Here is a 19,554-nt window from a genome sequence, read left to right on the forward strand (position 1 = left end):
GTGCGCGCTCCGCTGCTGGCGGCCCATGTTCGGATCCCGGGCGCGCACTGACGCACCGCTTCTCCGGCCATGCTGAGGCCGTGTCCCACATACAGCAACTAGAAGGCTGTGCAACTATGACATACAACTATCTACTGGGGCTTTGGGGAAAAAAATAAATAAATAAAAATTAAAAAAAAAAAAAAAAAAAGAAATCAGTTGCCTTGGAAAAAGATTTATTATCCAGTCAGTGATAAGTCAGGGTCACATCACCAGTATTTGCAGCTGTTCTTGTGTTCCACATGCCATCCCTCAAAGGCAGTACCCAGCTGAGTAGGTGAGAGAGGCTATTGAGAAAGGGGAGGAGGTGGCAGGTGAGCTTTAAGAAAGATTATGTGGTAAGTGGAGGCTCTGGACGTAGTTTTCCTGGAAACTGTCAGGTGGCACTGGGATGCTGCACAACCTAACAGTGACCTCCTTTACCCTTGAAAGTCACTCTTGAGAAGGGAAAGCAGTGCCTGTTATTAATGAATTTTGAAAATCAGAAGCTTTGATATTTTTCTTTTTAACTTTTTATTGTGGAGAATGTCCGACATTCTGGAAATTAACTCACAGCCAGTCTTCCATTTTCCTCCATCTGCTCCCCATCCAGATCCAGACATGTTACTTCATCTGTTAATATTTCGGTATGCACCTCTAAAAGATAAGGACTCTTCTTTTGATACATAAGCACAATACCATTATTATAGTTTTTTAAATTAATAATAATTCTTTTGGGCCAGCCCTGTGGCTTAGCGGTTAAGTGTGCGCGCTCCGCTGCGGGTTCAGATCCCGGGCGCGCACCGACGCACCGCTTCTCCGGCCATGCTGAGGCCGCGTCCCACATACAGCAACTAGAAGGATGTGCAACTATGACATACAACTATCTACTGGGGCTTTGGGGGGGGAAAAAAAAAAGAAGGGGGAGAATTGGCAATAGATGTTAGCTCAGAGCCGGTCTTCGTCAGCAAAAAGAGGAGGATTAGCATGGATGCTAGCTCAGGGCTGACCTTTCTCACAAAAAAAAAAAAAAAGATGGCTTTGGCTATTCTGGATACCTTGCAATTCCATGTGAATTTTAGAATCAGCTTTTCCATTTCTGCAAAAAAAGCATTTGGGATTTTGTTAGGGATTGCATTGAATCTGTAGATTGCTTTGGGTAGTATTGCCATCTTAACAATAGTAAGTCTTCTATTCCATGAGCATGGGATGTCTTTCTGTTTTTTTAGGTCTTCTTTAATTTCTTTCAACACTGTTTTATAGTTTTCAGTATATAAGTCTTATAGTGTTTAATTCTTGGTTAAATTTCTTCCTGTTTTATTCCTTTTGATGTTTTTCTAAATGGAATTATTTATTTATTTATTTTGGTGGGGAAGATTGGCCCTGAGCTAACATCTGGTACCCATCTTCCTCTTTTTGCTTGAGGAATGTTGTCCGTGAGCTAACATCTGTGCCAGTCATCCTCTATTTTTTGTATGTGGGAAACTACCATAGCATGGCTTGACAAGCGCTGCATGGGTCTGCGCCCAGAATCTGAACCCTCAAACCCCGGACCGCCAAAGTGGAGCATGCCAACTTAACCACTATGCCACCAGGCCGGCCCTAGAATTATTTTCTTAAATTCCTTTTTTTTTTTTTTTGATTTTTATTGATATTTTAATGGTTTCTAACATTGTGAAATTTTGGATTGTACATTTTTGTTTGTCCATCACCCCATATATGACTCCCTTCACCCCTTGTGCCCACCCCCCACCCCCCCTTCCCGGGTAACCACAGTCCAGTTTTCTCCGTCCATGTGTTGGTTTATATTCCACATATGAGTGAGATCATACAGTGTTTGTCTTTCTCTTTCTGGCTTATTTCACTTAACATAATACGCTCCAGGCCCATCCATGTTGTTGCAAATGGGACGATTTTGTCTTTTTTTATGGCTGAGTAGTATTCCATTGTATATATATACCACATTTTCTTAATCCAATCGTCAGTCGAGGGACACTTAGGTTGCTTCCACTTCTGGGCTATGGTGAATAATGCTGCAATGAACATAGGGATGCATAAGCCTCTTTGGATTGTTGATTTCAGGTGCGTTGGATAGATTCCCAGTAGTGGGATGGCTGGATCATAGGGCATCTCTATTTTTAATTCTTTGAGGAATCTCCATACCGTTTTCCATAGAGGCTGCACCAATTTGCATTCCCACCAGCTGTGTATGAGGGTTCCTGTTTCTCCACATCCTCTCCAACATTTGTTGTTTTTTGTCTTGGTGATTATAGCCATTCTAACGGGCGTGAGGTGGTATCTTAGTGTTGTTTTGATTTGCATTTCCCTGATGATTAGTGATGTTGAGCATCTTTTCATGTGCCTATTGGCCATCTGTATATCTTCCTTGGAGAAGTGTCTGTTCATTTCCTCTGCCCATTTTTTGATCGGGTTGTTTGTTTTTTTGTTGTTCAATTGTGTGAGTTCTTTATATATTATGGAGATCAACCCCTTGTCAGATGTATGTTTTGCAAATATTCTCTCCCAGCTGGTTGGTTGTTTGTTCATCTTGATTCTGATTTCATTTGTCTTATAAAAGCTCTTTAGTCTGATAAAGTCCCACTTGTTTATTTTTTCTTTAGTTTCCCTAGTCTGGGTAGGCATGTCATCCGAAAAGATTCCTTTAAACCCAATGTCAAATAGTGTGTTGCCTATATTTTCTTCTATGAGTTTTATAGTTTCAGGTCTCACCTTCAGGTCTTTGATCCATTTTGAGTTAATTTTTGTGAATGGCGATAGCACATGGTCCACTTTCATTCTTTTGCATGTGGATGTCCAGTTTTCCCAACACCATTTATTGAAGAGACTTTCCTTTCTCCATTGCATGTCCTTAGCACCTTTGTCGAAAATTAGCTGTCCGTATATGTGTGGTTTTATTTCTGGGCTTTCAATTCTGTTCCATTGATCTGTGTGTCTGTTTTTGTACCAGTACCATGCTGTTTTGATTACTATTGCTTTGTAGTATGTTTTGAAGTCAGGAATTGTGATGCCTCCTGCTTTGTTCTTTTTCTTTAGGATTTCTTTAGCTATTCGGGGTCTTTTGTTGCCCCATATAAATTTTAGTATTCTTTTTTCTATTTCTGTGAAGAATGTCATTGGGATTCTGATTGGGATTGCATTGAATCTGTAGATTGCTTTAGGTAATATAGACATTTTAACTATGTTTATTCTTCCAATCCACATGCATGGGATATCTTTCCATTTCTTTATGTCATCGTAGATTTCCCTCAATAATGTCTTGTAGTTCTCATTGTATAGGTCCTTCACCTCCTTGGTAAGATTTATTCCTAGGTATTTTATTCTTTTTGATGCAATTGTAAATGGTATTATCTTTTTGAGCTCTCTTTCTGTTAGTTCATTATTAGCATATAGAAATGCAACTGATTTTTGTAGATTGATTTTGTACCCTGCAACTTTGCTGTAGTTGTTGATTGTTTCTAACAGTTTTCCAACAGATTCTTTAGGGTTTTCTATATATACAATCATGTCATCTGCAAATAGTGAGAGTTTCACTTCTTCGTTACCTATTTGGATTCCTTTTATTCCTTTTTCTTGCCTAATTGCTCTGGCCAAAACCTCCAGTACTATGTTGAACAGGAGTGGTGAGAGTGGGCAGCCCTGCCTCGTTCCTGTTCTCAGAGGAATGGCTTTCAGTCTTTCCCCGTTGAGTATGATGTTAGCTGTGGGTTTGTCATATATGGCCTTTATTATGTTGAGGTACTTTCCTTCTATTCCCATTTTATTGAGAGTTTTTATCATAAATGGATGTTGTATCTTGTCAAATGCCTTCTCTGCGTCTATTGAGATGATCATGTGGTTTTTATTCTTTGTTTTGTTGATGTGATGTATCACGTTGATTGATTTGCGGATGTTGAACCATCCCTGCGTCTCTGGTATAAATCCCACTTGATCATGGTGTATGATCTTTTTAATATATTGTTGTATTCGGTTTGCCAATATTTTGTTGAGGATTTTTGCATCAATGTTCATCAGCGATATTGGCCTGTAATTTTCTTTCTTTGTATTGTCTTTGTCTGGTTTCGGTATCAGGGTGATGTTGGCCTCATAGAATGATACAGGAAGTGTTCCATCTTCCTCTATTTTTTGGAATAGTTTGAGGAGGATGGGTATTAAATCTTCTTTGAATGTTTGGTAAAATTCACTGGAGAAGCCATCTGGTCCTGGACTTTTATTTTTTGGGAGGTTTTTGATTACTATTTCAATCTCTTTACTTGTGATTGGTCTATTCAGATTCTCCATTTCTTCTTGGTTCAATTTTGGGAGGTTGTATAAGTCTAAGAATTTATCCATTTCTTCTAGATTGTCCAATTTGTTGGCATATAATTTCTCATAGTATTCTCTTATAATCCTCTGTGTTTCCATGGTATCCGTTGTAATTTCTCCTCTTTCATTTCTAATTTTATTTACTTGAGCCTTTTCTCTTTTTTTCTTAGTTAGCCTGGCTAAGGGTTTGTCTGTTTTGTTTATCTTCTCGAAGAACCAACTCTTTGTTTCATTAATCCTTTCTACTGTTTTTTTGGTCTCAATATCATTTATTTCTGCTCTGATTTTTATTATTTCTCTCCTTCTGCTGGCTTTGGGCTTTGTTTGTTCTTCTTTTTCTAGTTCTGTTAGGTGTAATTTAAGGTTGCCTATTAGGGCTTTTTCTTGTTTGTTAAGGTGGGCTTGTATCGCTATGAGTTTCCCTCTCAGGACCGCTTTTGCTGCGTCCCATATGGTTTGATATGGCATGTTATCATTTTCGTTTGTTTCCAGATAGTTTTTGATTTCTCCTTTAATTTCATCAATGATCCATTGGTTGTTCAGTAGCATGTTGTTTAATCTCCACATTTTTGTCACTTTCCCAGTTTTTTTTTCCTGGTTCATTTCCAGTTTCATAGCCTTATGGTCTGAAAAGATGCTTGTTATGATTTCAATCTTCTTAAATTTATTGAGGCTTGCTTTGTTTCCCAACATATGGTCTATCCTAGAGAATGTTCCATGCGCGCTTGAGAAGAATGTGTAGTCAGCTGTTTTTGGGTGGAGTGCTCTGTATATGTCTACTAGGTCCATCTCGTCCAGTTTTTCATTTAAGTCTAATATTTCTTTATTAACTTTTTGTCTGGATGATCTATCCATTGGTGTAAGTGGGGTATTAAGATCCCCTACTATTATTGTGTTGTTGTTGATTTCTCCTTTTAGGTTTGTTAATAGTTGTTTTATGCACATTGGTGCTCCTATGTTGGGTGCATATATATTTATAAGTGATATGTCTTCTTGATGGAGTGTCCCTTTTATCATTATATATTTCCCTTCTTTGTCTTTCTTAACCTGTTTTATCTTGAAGTCTACTTTGTCTGATATGAGTATGGCAACACCTGCTTTCTTTTGTTTGCCATTAGCTTGGAGTATTGTCTTCCATCCTTTCACTCTGAGCCTGTGCTTGTCTTTAGTGCTAAGATGTGTTTCCTGAAGGCAGCATATTGTTGGGTCTTGCTTTTTAATCCATCCTGCCACTCTGTATCTTTTGATTGGAGAGTTCAATCCATTTACATTTAGGGTAATTATTGAAATATGAGGGTTGAATGTTGCTGTTTTGTCACTTATTTTCTGGTTCTTTTGCATTTCCTTTGTTTCTTGTCCCATTTGTTTTGGACTGCCAATTCAGTTTGGTTGTTCTGTCTTATGATTCTTCTAGTTTTCTCTTTGTTTATCATATGTGGTTTTAATTTGATTATTTGTTTAGTGGTTACCTTGAGGTTTGGGCGAAAAATCTTCTGTATGAGATAGTCCATTATCTGATAGCCTCCTATTTCCTTATACTAAGTCAATTCAGTCACTTTCCTCTTCCCCTTCTAAGTTGCTCTTGTTATACCTTATTCTATCTTGTGTTGTGGCTGTGTGTTTACAGTGATGAGGTTAAATTTATTTTTGGTGAATTTCTTCCTTTGATCTTTGAGTTTAGTATTTAAGTGGTTGCTAACCTATTCCGGTAAAGATCTACTATTTCTCTGATTTTGTCTACCTACTTTTCTCCTTACTCCAAGCTTTGTGTTCCCTTTCTCTTCTTGTTTTCAGGCCTGAGGGCCTTCTTGAGTATTTCTTGTAGTGGCGGTCTCGTGGCCATGAACTCCCTTAGCTTTTGTTTATCTGGGAGAGTTACTATTTCTCCATCATATTTGAAGGATATTTTTGCTGGATAGATTATTCTTGGCTGAAAGTTTTTGTCTTTTAGTATTTTGAATATATCATTCCAGTCTCTTCTAGCCTGAAAAGTTTCTGTTGAGAAATCCGCTGAGAGCCTGATGGGAGTTCCTTTGTACGTTATTTTTTGTTTTTGTCTAGCTGCCCTTAATATTGTTTCTTTGTCGTTGACCCTGGCTAGCCTTACCACTAGGTGTCGTGGTGAAGGCCTTTGTCTGTTAATATATATAGGAGTCCTGTTGGCTTCGCTTACTGGTATTTCCTGCTCCTTCCCCAGATTTGGGAAATTTTCAGCTATTATTTCCTTGGATAGGCTCTCTGTTCCTCTTTCCCTCTCCTCTCCCTCAGGAATACCTATAATTCTTATGCTACATTTTCTAATAGAGTCCGATATTTCTCGGAGTCTTTCTTCATTTCTTTTTAGTCTTAGTTCTCTCTCTTCTTCCATCTGGAGTATATCTGTATTCCTATCCTCTAAAGTACTAATTCTTTCCTCCATATTGTCAGCTCTCTTCTTTAAAGATTCCAGATTCTCCTTTATCTCCTCCATTGTGTTCTTCATCTCCATCAGCCCTGATAGGTTTTTCTTTATGATTTCAATCTCTTTTGTGAAGAAACTCCTAATCTCATTTAATTGTTTGTCTGTGTTGTCTCGTATTTCGTTGAGTGTTTTTATGATAGCTATTTTGAAATCTCTGTCATTTAGTTTATGGATTTCTGTGTCTTCGGGGTTGATTTCTGGGTGCTTGTCATTTTGTTTCTGGTCTGGTGATTTCATATATTTTTGCATTGTGGTTCCTGTGTTGGTTTTGATTTTCCTCATCCTGGAAGTCTCTGGTTGCAATTTCCACCTGCCGCCACTGTGTGGTGGTAAAGGGCTGTGTAGTCTAAGCCCCCTGCGCTCTGCCCCAGTTTTTCTGCTGCGATCCGCAGTTTTGTTTTGTTTTGTTTTGTTTCTTTTCCCCACTGCGATCCACGGGTCCAGTCCAGTTTATTCAGGTCTGCCTCGGACCGCTAGATCTGGTCGAGCTGCAGACTCCGGGTTGCGGGGAGGGGGGAGCTCTCTCTTTTGCCCTCTGGGTCCCTGACGTGGGAGGCTTCTCGTTTGCCCCTCTTTATCCGCTCTCTGGGTTGCTCAGATGTTGATGGTAGCCCTGTGGCTCCTCTGAGCCCTCTGTGCGGGAGTTTCCCACTGGCTGAGAGCGCCCGAAGAGCTACAGTTTCCCGCCGAGGGCCGCCCCTCCCCCCTCTCTGGGAGCCGCGCGGACCGGATCGCTGATCTGATGGGGAGGGAGCGGAGTTCTCCTTACCTCTCCCCACTTCCTCCGGGGGCCCAGCACGTTCTGCTCTCAGATGTGCGGCAGTGTGGATCCCTCCGCTCCAGCTTTTGACTGTCTGGGATTCCGTTGTTGGTCTGTGGCTGTTACTTTTGTTGTATTTTGTGGGGGAAGAATTCACGGGAAAGCTCACTCCGCCATGATGCTGACGTCACTCTCCCTTAAATTCCTTTTTAAATTGTTCATTGCTACTGTATAGAAATACAGCTGATTTTTATGTGTTGATCTTGTACCCTGAAGCTTTGCTGAATTCATTTATTAATTGTAGTAGTTTTGGTTTGGGGGTTTTTGTATGTGGATTTGTCAGGATTTCCTCTCTGTAAGGAACATGTCATCTGCGAGCAGAGACTCTTGCTTCCGTCCCCATGTGGGTGCCTTCCATTTCCTTTTCCTGCCTGATTGCTCTGGTAAGGCCTGCCAGTGTGGAGTTGAATAGCAGTGGGGAGAGCTGGCATCCTGGTCTTGTTCCTGATCTGAGGGGAAAGCACCCAGTCTTTCACCATTGAGGCTGATGTGAGCTGTGGACTTGTCAGAGATGGACTTTATTATGTTGAGTCATTTTCCTTCTTTCCTGGTTTGCTGAGTAGTTTTATCATGAAGGGGTGTTGAATTTTGTTAGATGCTTTTTTTCTGTGTGAAGATGAGCACGTGGGTTTTTCCTTTATTCTGGTTATGCAGTGTACTTCATTGGTTGATTTCGTACGTGGAACCACCCTGCATTCCTGGGACAGATCGCACCTGGTCATGATGTATAACCCTTTTAATATGCTATTGAATTTGGTTTGCCAATATTTTGTTGAGGATATTTTTATCAATATTCGTCAAGGATATTGGTTTGTAGTTTTCTCTTCCGGTAGTATCTTTGTCTGGCTTTGGTATCAGGCTAATGCTGGCCTCAGGGAATGAGTTTGGAAGTCAGGCCTGGGCCAGTGCATGGTAGACCCTCTTCTTGGCAGCTTCTGGGGCTGCTTGCACTGCTCCCCAGAAAACCCAACGTGCTTCTGGCCACTCCTCAGCCTCTCTTCCCCACTGGACTGTGGTTCTGGTCACAGGTGCTCAGTCAGTCTTTGCTGAGACTCTACTACCCTAGGCCTCTGTCTTGGGAGGCAGCAGGTGTCAGGAAGAAAGATCACCTCACTCTGCTGACAGTGTCCTCCTATGACCCTAAAGGAGAAGTCTCAGGCCAGTGTTGACTTATCGTCCTGAAGAGAGTCTCCATCATGCTCACAGAAAACAGCCCCTAGCCCTCCAGTCTGTGCTGCAGGGGGATCCAGGCAGAAGGTCTTACCATGATCACGCATATCAGGGTCCTGCCAGGTGTTAAGGATGCGAAAGGATTTTGTGGGGATGGATGTGACAGTTGGGGGTGGCCCATGTCTTGGTACCTGCATGGCGTGCTCTATTGACTTAGCCCCATGTTCCTGTTTGGACCCCAGCATCCTCTAGGAATCACTTGCAGCGTTTGTAGTTGGAGCAAGCGGAGCACCCGCTTGACCCGCACAGCATTTTGCCCGGTGTCTCCCCACAGCTGGCATGCAGGGAGTTGCTGATGGGAACTTCTAGGGGCTCAGCTCAGGCGGATTCAACGAGTAAGGCAGAGCCACCTGCCCCAAGGGGGTGCTGTCATTATCCCACCCCTGCCCCAGTGCATCATTCTGCCTCTGCTACCTGCTGCTGTGCAGCCTTGGGTGACTCTGCACCTGTGGCGCCTGCCTGTCTGAGGCTGACGTTCTGTGGGACTTCTGGGAGCTGATCTTACACAGTTGATCCTCAGTATATTTGCAGATTTCACCTGCTCACTAAAATTTATTTGTAAGTCCTAAATCAGTACTCACTGTGCTTTCGCAGTCATTCTTGGGCACGTGCAGAGCAGCAGAACATTTGAGTTGGACGAGCTGTTTCCCAGCTGAGGTTGGGTGAGGTGACGCTACTCCTCATTTCAGCTCTTGGACTGTCAGCACGCGTCCATGTCTCAGTCTGTCACTGCCACGTTTTTCATGTTTTGTGCTTTTTGTTGGTGATTTTGACATTTAAAACGACCCCCAAGCATAGTACTGCAAAGGCCTCTAGTGTTTAGGTGCAGGAGGCTGTGAGGGCTTCCCTTATGGGAAGACACAACTGTTAGCTGAGCTTCCTGCGGGCATGAGTTCAATGTTAGTGAGTCACCACTACAGAGGAAATAAGTTGTCTTTAACCAAAAACACACGTAAAACAAGGTATGTGTTGATCAGTTAATGAACCCCACCCTGTATTTCCCCTGGGACAGCGGCTCAGCACTGCTAAGCTGGTCTCCTGTCTTGTGTTGCTCAGTTCTGGGCACTGATTCACTCACGTCTGTTGCAAGCACCTCTTAGGAACGGGTAGTGCCGGGCTGTAGCTGGAAACGTGTCCATGTGTTGTGCTCAAATGGGGGTGGAGTCCCTGCCCTCGTGGAGAGTGTGTCACAGGACACGGATAGGAAACTGAACAGGACAGCCAGTTGGCAGGGAGAAGTGCAGGGCCAGGGGCCAGTGATGTGGAAAGTGGGGCAGGTGGGTGGCACTGGGGACTAGGGAGCATCTGAGCCCGCGATGGGCATTGCGGGGATATTCACAGCCGTGGGGAGGCTGCTGTGGGCTGCAAGGGCCTGCAAACTGTGGCTGAGGATGCACTGGGAGAGGGCAAAAGGTGACAGGCTTCAGGCAGAGGGAGGACTGTACCTGTGTGTGTAGACTGTACTGATGGTTGGATGGGGGGCGAGAGGGGTCAGGACAGCGCTGGCATCCCCTTGGAAGGTGACTCTGGAATTGCGCCCGCCTGCTGAGGCACCGTTTGTCTGAGGGCTGAGGGTCCCTGAGGGAGAAGATGGTGCCCTTTTCCTGCTTCCCCAGGGGCCTGCATGGCCTTCCCAGGAGGCTTTCTATCATTTCTTAGAGGACTGCGTGGAGCAGAGCCCCGAGTCAGGATACAGCCAGCCTCCTGCACAGAGCAGGGTACACCCGTCTCCACAGCTACCCTCTCACCATTGGGAAACAAAACCTGTCGCCCCAGGCATGTGCCCAGCTTACGCTCAGGACAGCACTGCCCTGAGCTTCAGGTACTGCTGCCTTGGGCGTAGGGAGGGCACGAGCCACTTCTGTTTAAAAGGTACACAGAAGAAAGTTTGGTGTTTTTCGTGACCCTCCTACGGCCCTCGGCCCCCAGAGCTCACTGGGAGTGGAGAGGTGGGAGGAGTCCAGCTGCGGGGTAGGCTCTTGGCTCTGACTTCTCCATTACAGATCTTGGCTGCTTTCCCCTTCCAAGACTTGTGCACATATCTGGTTCGCTAGCATGGTTATGGTTGTGTTACTTTTTTAAACTGCTTTCTGTCATTTGATAGGATTTGGAGTTCTGGGCTGACACTGCTCTGCCAGTGTCCCATCTGCTGCATCTGGCCTGGAGTGTCCCTTCAGCTGCCTTTGCCACCTCTTTATGCTGAAACCTCTCCCACTCCTCAGTCTTCCTCACTGCCCTGATGGTTTCATTTTCTTTCTGTCGCCTACCCTAAGGGTTTGCAGATCACCGTTAGCGGGAGGCAGTGCTCAGTGTGGCTGAGGAACCAAGCTATGCTCTGTTTCAGAGTCTGGGACCTAGTCTTGTCCCCACATCCCTTCCTCCTGGACAGGCAGGCTCTGCTCTCCACTGCTCTGTCCCCGCCACGCCGTTCAATTCTCCCATTCAGATCGGTTTTCAGGCTTTGATCTTTTGCCCCCGGCCTACCGTTAACCCTCCTTTCTGCTCTGATTCTACAACAGCTTCGCATCCTGAAATAACATTTATTTAAGCCAGAATTTTGTGGGGCGTCTCCCCAGACTGGGCCAGGGTTCTCTGTGTATCTCAGCTGTGTACCACAGGGGCCAAGAGAGTATAATTAGAAGTGTGGTGTGTCTGTGCTGCTGGAAGAACACAGGCTCCGTGTCAGCACTACTCCAGCACCCACACAGGCCCTTATTCATAAAAGGGACACAGCAGTTATTCTTGAGTAAATGAATGAAGGAACAAATGAATGAACACACAGTGGAGATGGAATCAGCGGCCCCACATTAACCAGGGTCCAGCCGCAGGTGCCCTGTTCCCTGAAGGCACGGCAGTGCACAGACCCACACCCTGGTGTCCCTTCTAGGTCAGCGGACCTGTCTCTTCAAGGCTGGAGACTTACAGCTCTCCAGGGTGGCTGGCCTCAGCACTGGGGCTGGTCTTGTGTTTGGGAGGACATTGGCCTCCAAAGCCCCCTGGGCTGCCCAGGAGGGTGTTCTCTCTGACCTCGTGTGTTGCACGAGGGGCCTCAGTGAGCACGAAGCGAGTGTCGGGATAGGCCCAGTAGCTGAAGCAGATGAAGTCGAGGCCACGCCCATGTGGTCACCCAGGTGGCCAGGATCTGAAAGCTCTTAGTTGTCCACAGCTGGTCTGGTGAGAATCGAGTAGGATGGGTGTTGTCTTATGAGTATGCAACGTGGCACTGATGCCTGAGGTCCCTGTGAGTATGAGAAAAAGCAGATTGAAAGTGGTCCAAAGATACCCACAACTCGGATGTTTTTCTGAGTTGGGGTACAACAAGAAAGGTTGGTCTAAATTATAGAATTGCCTCCTGCGCTGGTGGCTCACCCTGGCAGCCCCTGCACCATTCCATTAGCCCAGCAGCCTGTGCAGCAGCCTGTGCAGCAGCCAGTGCACGTCCCCACACCTGGGGCAGTGGGAAGGAGCTCTTCAATGGTGACACCCTCCCCTCGCGCCGGCTCCGTGTTCCTCTGCACCTTCCTGGAGGCATTGAGTTGCCAGATACCAAGGGGTAGGGCTCATTTTCTTGAGTGGGTTGAAAAGTCAGTCGGGTCATACACCCCTGGAGTTGTGTTGCCAGCTTGCCTTCTAGAGCCTGACTCCTTTTTCATTCCCTCTCTCGCAAGTTACCAGGGCAACCAGAGCTCCTCCGTTCCTCTGTTCTTGCCTCTTCATCAGTGTTGCTTCCCCGGTCATGTTTCCCATGTTTGGGGGAGGCTTGACGGTGAAATCAGGACTTGGTGGCCCCACATCAGGACACTGATAAGGCTGGCAGTTCTCCTCTTTCCCAAGGGAAGTCATTGCTGGGTCCCATAGCCACTGGGAACCCTGTACCCGAGAGGCCAGCGGCCCCTCCTTCCAAATTCCAGATGGAGATAGAGCAGAAGGAGCCGTGTGGAGAGTGAGGCCTGGAGCAGGAGCAAGCACTTTCAGTCTCAGAATCCCTTCGTCACTGTCTTGGCTTTTTCTTCATGTCCACCCAATTTTTTCTTTCATTATTTCCAGAGTTGCCAATAATCTATTTGTTTTGGGGTGGGTTTTTCTAAAAATTCCCGCAAGGGCACCCATCTCTCTGCCTCAGAAGAGCTTCCTTTGGTCATTGCACAGCAGGGTTTCATGAGTGTGTTCTTCCAAACCCAAGAAAAGCCTTGGAAGAGCGAGACCTGGCAGCATTCCAGGCCTCTCACAAACCAGACCTTAAAACTGTATTACCATTTTGCTTAATAATAACAACTCAAATTTGTAGTGAGGGTTTAGTATTTTCTCTGGGAACGCAATGTTGTTGCACCAAAGCAGGTGAAGGGAGACTTCAGCACACAGGGCAGTCTCTTAGCTGACCTGAGGTGGCCACTGGGAGGGCTCACTCAGGGAATCCCATCCTTTTCTCCAGTTGTTGGGGTCAACAGGAGAATCGAGACCCAAAGGAACTCACCAGTTCATAGACACAGGACTAGCTTATTGATTAAGAGGGAAAAAAACACAACCCGAATGCATGCAGGGAGCCAGCACATGGCTGCCAAGCAGTGTGGATTTTCAGCTGTTTATCTGGGATTCTAGCTGCTTTTAGCAGAAAGTCAGAGATTCTAAATTTGTATCATCAGTGACACCGAGCTCACTCTTATGTTCTGTTTTCATAATTCTTCGTCAGAACCTCCGATGGTTGCCCCTTCAGCACTCCTCCTATGGGTCCACTATGCTCAGTTTCCACAGTGGACAAATGCTCTCATTTCTCTTGGGTAAATATCTAAGAGTGGAATGGCTGGGTCATATGGTAGATGTAGAATTAACTTTTTAAGAAACTGCCAAATGGTCTTTCAGTGGTTATACCATTCTCCATTCCCACCCACCATGGATAAGAGTTCTAGCTGTGCCACACCCTGCCCAACACTTGGTGTAGTCAGTCTTCCTGTAGCCATTCTAGTTTTTTTTATTGGCTTCGATTTGTATTTTCTTAATGATTACTGATGTTGAGCATGTTATTATGTGCTTATTTGACATCTGACTATCTTTGGTGAAATGTCTGTTCAGATCTTTTGCCCATTTTAAAAATTGAGTTGTTTCCTTTTAACTGAGTTATAAGAGTTCTTTATGTATTCTAGACACAAGTCCTCTGTCAGATATATAGTTTGCAAATATTTTATCCCAGTCTGGGGCTTGCTTTTTTGTTTCGTTAATAATGTCTTTTGAAGAGCAAAATATATACATTTTTGTTAAGTCCAGTTTGACTTTTTTTTTTTTTCTATGAAGTTTCTGCCCCCCTTTTCCCCCTGTAGATTATGTAAAAGATCTTTGTCGGGCCCAGCCCAGTGGTGGTTAAGTTCACATGCTCTGCTTTAGCAGCCCAGGGTTACAGGTTCGAATCCCAGGCGTGGACCGATGCACCACTCATCAAGCCATGCTGTGGTGGTGTCCCACATACAAAATAGAGGAGGAACCAATCTTCCTCAGGGAAAAAAAAAAAAAGAGGAAGATTAGCAGCAGATGAGGGAAAAAAAAGATCTTTGTCAAACCCAAGGTCGCTAAAATTTTCTTCTATGGTGTTTTTTTTTTCTTCTTCTTTTGGTGAACATCTGTTGCCAATCCTCCTCTTTTTGCTGAGGAAGATTGGCCCTGAGCTAACATCCGTGCCCATCTTCCTCTACTTTATATGGGCCGCTGACACAACATGGCTTGCCAAGCAGTGCGTCGTTGCGCGCCCGGGATCCGAACCAGCGAACCCTGGGCCACCGCAGCGGAGCATGCGCACTTAACTGCTTGCGCCACTGGGCCGGCCCCTTGGTTCTTCTTCAAAAATTGTTTTGGCCATTCTAGGTCCTTTGCATTGCCATATGATTTTTTTTTTTTTTCCAGCTTTATCGAGGTATAATTGATCCACGTGAATTTTAGATTCCTACACAAAAGCCTGCTGGGACTTTGGGATGGTGTTGAATCTGGAGATGAGGATGGGGGCACTGGCCTCCTAGCAGGATTGGAGTTCAGCGTGTATCTCATGACTTCATGTTTCTCTCATTTTGCATACCCTGCATCATCTCTTTACTTAGCTTCAAGTTTCATTTCTTGGGAGGAAAGTCTGCAGTTCCCTCATGCCAGCCAAAGCAATGTATTAAAATGAAAACACCTAGAGTCGTAAAGCTGGGTATAAACTCCTTATGCTTCAAGCTCTTAGGCGGCACGTAAAGCAAACCTATTTGTCAGTTCCACCAATGACAGCATTAACATCTAATTTAGTAACATCAGGGCCGGCCCGGTGGCTTAGCGGTTAAGTGCGTGCGCTCGGCTGCTGGCGGCCCGGGTTCGGATCCCGGGCGCGCACCGACGCACCGCTTCTCCAGCCATGCTGAGGCCGCGTCCCACGTACAGCAACTAGAATGATGTGCAACTATGACATACAACTATCTACTGGGGCTTTGGGGGAAAAAATAAATAAATAAATAAAATTTAAAAACAAACAAACAAAAAAAAAACTTTAATTTAGTAACATCAGTGTGGCCGGACAGCATCTGTGTCAGACCAAAGGACTCAGGCATGTTCAGGAGACAAGGGTTGCTGTTCCAGGCTTCTTTTGGTCACGCATGTCTTTCTGTGGGTGAGACCCCCATTAGGCCATCCGTTGCCTTGGTCTTAAACCTCCCTCGGTGCGAGGAATGGGAGGGCAGGGGTCTCCTTGGACAGGATGCTGCTTCTCCGGGTCATGTGAGTGGTCACGAGGCATGCTGTGCCTCCTAGGACCCCTCTCCTTCAGCCTGTGTGGAGTGGCTCCAGGCCTCTTCTCCAGCCCAGTCCTGCCTTCTCACTTTGAGAAAGTGGCACTTTCTTGATTCAGACTGACCCTTCTTTTGTTCATCTCCTGGAATTTGCCTGGTTGTGCGGAGTGTGGGACAGGTGAGGGCTGGAGTGGTAGAGGCCCTTGTGCCCAGCCGGGGAAGTCCCACGTGGGCCCACGAGGAGGGAGGGTCTCTCCGTGGTGAAGACTTGAGAGAAGAAGGGTTTGGCAGTGGAGGTGGGGCCAAGGAGAAGCCAGGAAGCCAGTCCAGGGGCTCGTGGGCACATGTCTGCTCATAAACTCTCTAGATTCATGCAACTCAGAAGGAGATGAACAGGCAGAGCCCAGGGCTCTGCTCGTTGTGATTCGTGGTTAGCCTCAGCCACATGCCCTGCTCCCTCCTCTTGTGTGAAGTAATCTGGGAGCATCAGCATGGAGGTTGGGGATCAGGGGCCTCTGCACAGGGGAGAACGCTGGCAGTAGCCCCTTTGCCTCAACAGTAAGGCCATCTGCTGTCTGTACCACCTTTACCTGACCCTGAGCTTCACTTTCCCCTGGGGTTCTATCAAGATAACTCACTTGTTGAACTAATAAAAAAGATGCCAGCTATTAATAAAAACACCCACTGATTACACAGTTAACTTGCTACAGGGTTTCTGGTCCCCAGGGGCCCAGTCCAGGCTCTGGTGCCCTTGGCCACTGCAGGCCATGCACGGTCACACAGAGAAGCCAACCCTCTGGGCAGAGCCTGGAGCCGGTGGGTGCCTGAGGTCTCATGGGGCTCCAGCAGGGGGTGAGGGTTCACCCAAGAGCATGGGATCTGACTCATTGTCTCTTTGCAGCAGCAGCGAGTCCTCTGCACATGCTGGCGACACATGCATCGGCGTCAGCCTCCCTGCCCACAAAGCGCCAGAACGGCGACCAGTCAGAGCAGCCGGAGCTGAAGCGAGTCAAGACCGAAGATGGCAAGAGTATTGTCATTGCCCTGAGTGTGGACACGCCGCCGGCAGCCGTGAGGGAGAAGGGCGTCCAGAACTAGCGACTGGGAGAGCTTTTCTTCCCTTAACATCAACTCTGTGGTGCCAAAAGGAGACACTGCCTCTCACCGACGCTCGGAGCGCATACTCTCGGTGGGTAGAGGGCCCTGCGGTTGGACGTCACCTCAGCACTGAAAACACAAAACCCAGGTGGCCTTAAAACTCCTTAATTTAAAGACAGAAGTCACATTGAACAAAACACATGCAACAAAACCTGGTTCTGGCAGTGTCTCCCCACCCCGCGCTCAGCTTTTAACTCCGAGTAAAGACTCACAGACCTTCCAAGTGAGGATGGCGCCTGGTGCAAAGCGGATCTGCTGGGACAGGGGCCCCCTCTAGGGGATGGGGCAGGAGCCACCCTGCCACCCTCAGAGGACCTGCAGGGCTGGCACTGGTGGATGAGACAGTATTTTGTTCACATGTGGAATTAGAATATCTTGAGGTATACTTTCTTTCTTTACAAAATAATGGGGTCTTTGACATTTCAGATCACTCCATTTCTACTCTGGAAATTTTGGAATCACACAGGACCATTCGTGTGGATTTCATTTGGGGAAAAGAAACAACGTAGTTTTGTTTGTTTTTATTGTTTGTTTTCAGCCTATGGAATGATTTACTTTTGTCTGTCCTGTTAAAGTTCAGATGGAGCTACTTGGTGACATTGCGAATTTTCCGTGTTAGAGCAGGTGCCAGATGAATTTAATCCACCTCCGTTTCAGTGACGGACGATGACAGACGGACGCCCGCGGGCTGCACGGAAATACAACGGAAAGGACTCCGGACTCCTGCCGGACTAGCGGCCTCAAGGAGCTGCACTTAACTGGTTCTCTTTCTTGCTACTTTTTGTTGTTTGTTTATTTGTGTTGACTCTAAGTAAAGTAAGTCTCCCGAGTATTTTGTGTGTTTCAAACGACAACTATGACTCTTTCATCTGGAAAAAGATTCAGTCTTTTATCACACACCCTTTCAAACAAATGTCACAGATCTTTCTGGGGCATGGTCGTTGTTTTAGGTGCCGTCACCAGCTCTTGGCATCGCCCAACCAGCTATCTACACTGCATTTGCCCTGCTTACAGCGAGAGCAGCTGCTGGGGTGGAGCAAAAGCTGCATGATAGCACGAGGGGTTGGAAGCAAGCGCCCTGTGGTTCAGCATTGGAAACATCTAGGTCGTTTTCTGATTTGTAGTAGGAAATTCCCTTCAACCTTTCAGAACTGAATCCCATATTAAGGCTGACCTCTCCTACAAAAATAAAAGCGAGAGGAAAGTAAACAAAGGTGAGAGAATGAGAAGTAGGAGGCCCCGCAACCTCAGCCCACGCTCCTCCAGAAGAAAACCACTCACCTTTCCAGAGTGTTCCGAGGGTCAGGGCTGAGCAGCCATGCAAATAGAAAGAGGGCTTTGGCCTTATTGTGAATTTTTAAATGTCATCATTATAACGTTATTTATTTAAATGTAGTTATTTTGGTATTTAATTTTTTTTTAAAGAGAGGGAAAAAAATCTGTATTTTCCTGGTGGAATGAAACGGCTCAGAATGGTATATTTAGGCAATTTTAAAACATTTATTATTTACCTGAAGACCAAATATGATAAATCTGTTCTAAGTATTGTGTGTCAATCCACAGTATGGAGCTGTCACAATGTTACTGCAGATAACGCATATTAAAAATTATGAAATTACTGCACACTAGCTGGATTTATAACTCAGCCATTTAAAAAATAAAAATGAAACCATCATGTGAATGAGACCACGTGTATGATAGTCGCAAAATCTAGCTTGCAAGCTAAAGCTCGGATGGATCAGAGCACCTCAGGGCAGCAATCTGCATCTTCCAGGCACTTTACAGATACCTTGGAATGTACATTTTTATTTGTCTTTTTACTCAAAAGGTTTGCAGTTTGCAAATAATTCAGATTGCGCTGTGTCCTGTGTGTGGTCGGGTCCCTCCACTGAGTGGTCCAGACGTGTTGGTCACGGCTGCCACAGCCCCCTGACCCTGAGCTCTAGGTAGATGAATGGACTAGACCACCCCAGTGGAGAGATTGGCTTGGGCAACACTTAGCAAATGCAGTGTATGTCCTCCTGGAGACGTGTCTACATAGCAGTGAACTTGTCACCATCCAGAAAGACTCGAGTAGATTTTCCCCACATAAGCCCAATCCATCAATTGGTTATTTCTGAGCCTAAAACTTAGAATTTATGGGTCTGGAGGGATTTCTGCTGTGATTATAGATCAGAAAAATAGCCAGTTCTCAAATTTTGAAGAAGAGAAGAGGATAGTTTTTTGCTGTAAAGCAGCTGGAGTGTGTCTTTTCCAGAGGTGAGGGCATCTGTTTCCTTTTTCCTTCTCACTGCCTTATTCAGTTGGCTCATTGATTGGCGCATAGAAATTTAAGAATATCAAGGAGAGGGCAGGAAAAAAAAACATGGATTAGCAGACTACCGTGTCCCAGGCACTTTTAAAATTTTTTCAATTTAGCTCTGAATTCCCAAGGGTCCTCCACATGCCAGGGGCCACTGAGCTTGTGTCCCTGCCTCCCTGCTCCATGCCTGGTGCTGCGGCAAACAGACATGTTGCACTGAACTCCCTCCTAGCTGTCTACTGGCAGTTCCTAAGTGTCTTATTTCAAGAAGTCTCTACTTTGACCCTTGCCAAACTTCTGCACTCCCTGAGGGACTAGAAACTTCATTTCAGCAGCTTTGCCCTGAACCAAACAAAAGTACAAAAGGGAAACTCACATCTGATCCACACGACGTGGTGCATTCCAAGGTGTCTGTGCATGGATTTGGGGTTGACCTTCCTCTTGCATCGGTCGAGTCCCCACACAGACAGTTGAGCTCCTTCAATACACCAGCCCT

General features: G+C 45.6%; 1 protein-coding gene across 3 annotated transcripts in view; it reads left to right on the forward strand.

Annotated features, from left to right (window-relative positions):
- FOXK2 (forkhead box K2) overlaps nucleotides 1–17,588 on the forward strand; it is an 84,693-nt gene extending 67,105 nt beyond the window's left edge. Inside the window, exons 9-10 of one of the 3 annotated variants that reach the window (XR_009222773.1) lie at nucleotides 16,500–16,787; nucleotides 17,381–17,588. Coding sequence is in view for 2 of the 3 variants with exons in the window: in XM_058561969.1 (XP_058417952.1) it covers nucleotides 16,500–16,696 (197 nt within the window). In the remaining variant the exon portion in view is untranslated. Of the gene's footprint in view, nucleotides 1–16,499 lie in introns of all 3 variants that reach the window. The other 2 variants (XM_058561970.1, XM_058561969.1) reach the window with 2 other exon arrangements.
- The last annotated feature ends 1,966 nt before the right edge of the window (nucleotides 17,589–19,554 follow it).

The sequence above is a fragment of the Diceros bicornis genome, chromosome 18 (genome assembly GCF_020826845.1).
Source record: "Diceros bicornis minor isolate mBicDic1 chromosome 18, mDicBic1.mat.cur, whole genome shotgun sequence".
NCBI classification, from domain to species: Eukaryota; Metazoa; Chordata; class Mammalia; order Perissodactyla; family Rhinocerotidae; genus Diceros; species Diceros bicornis.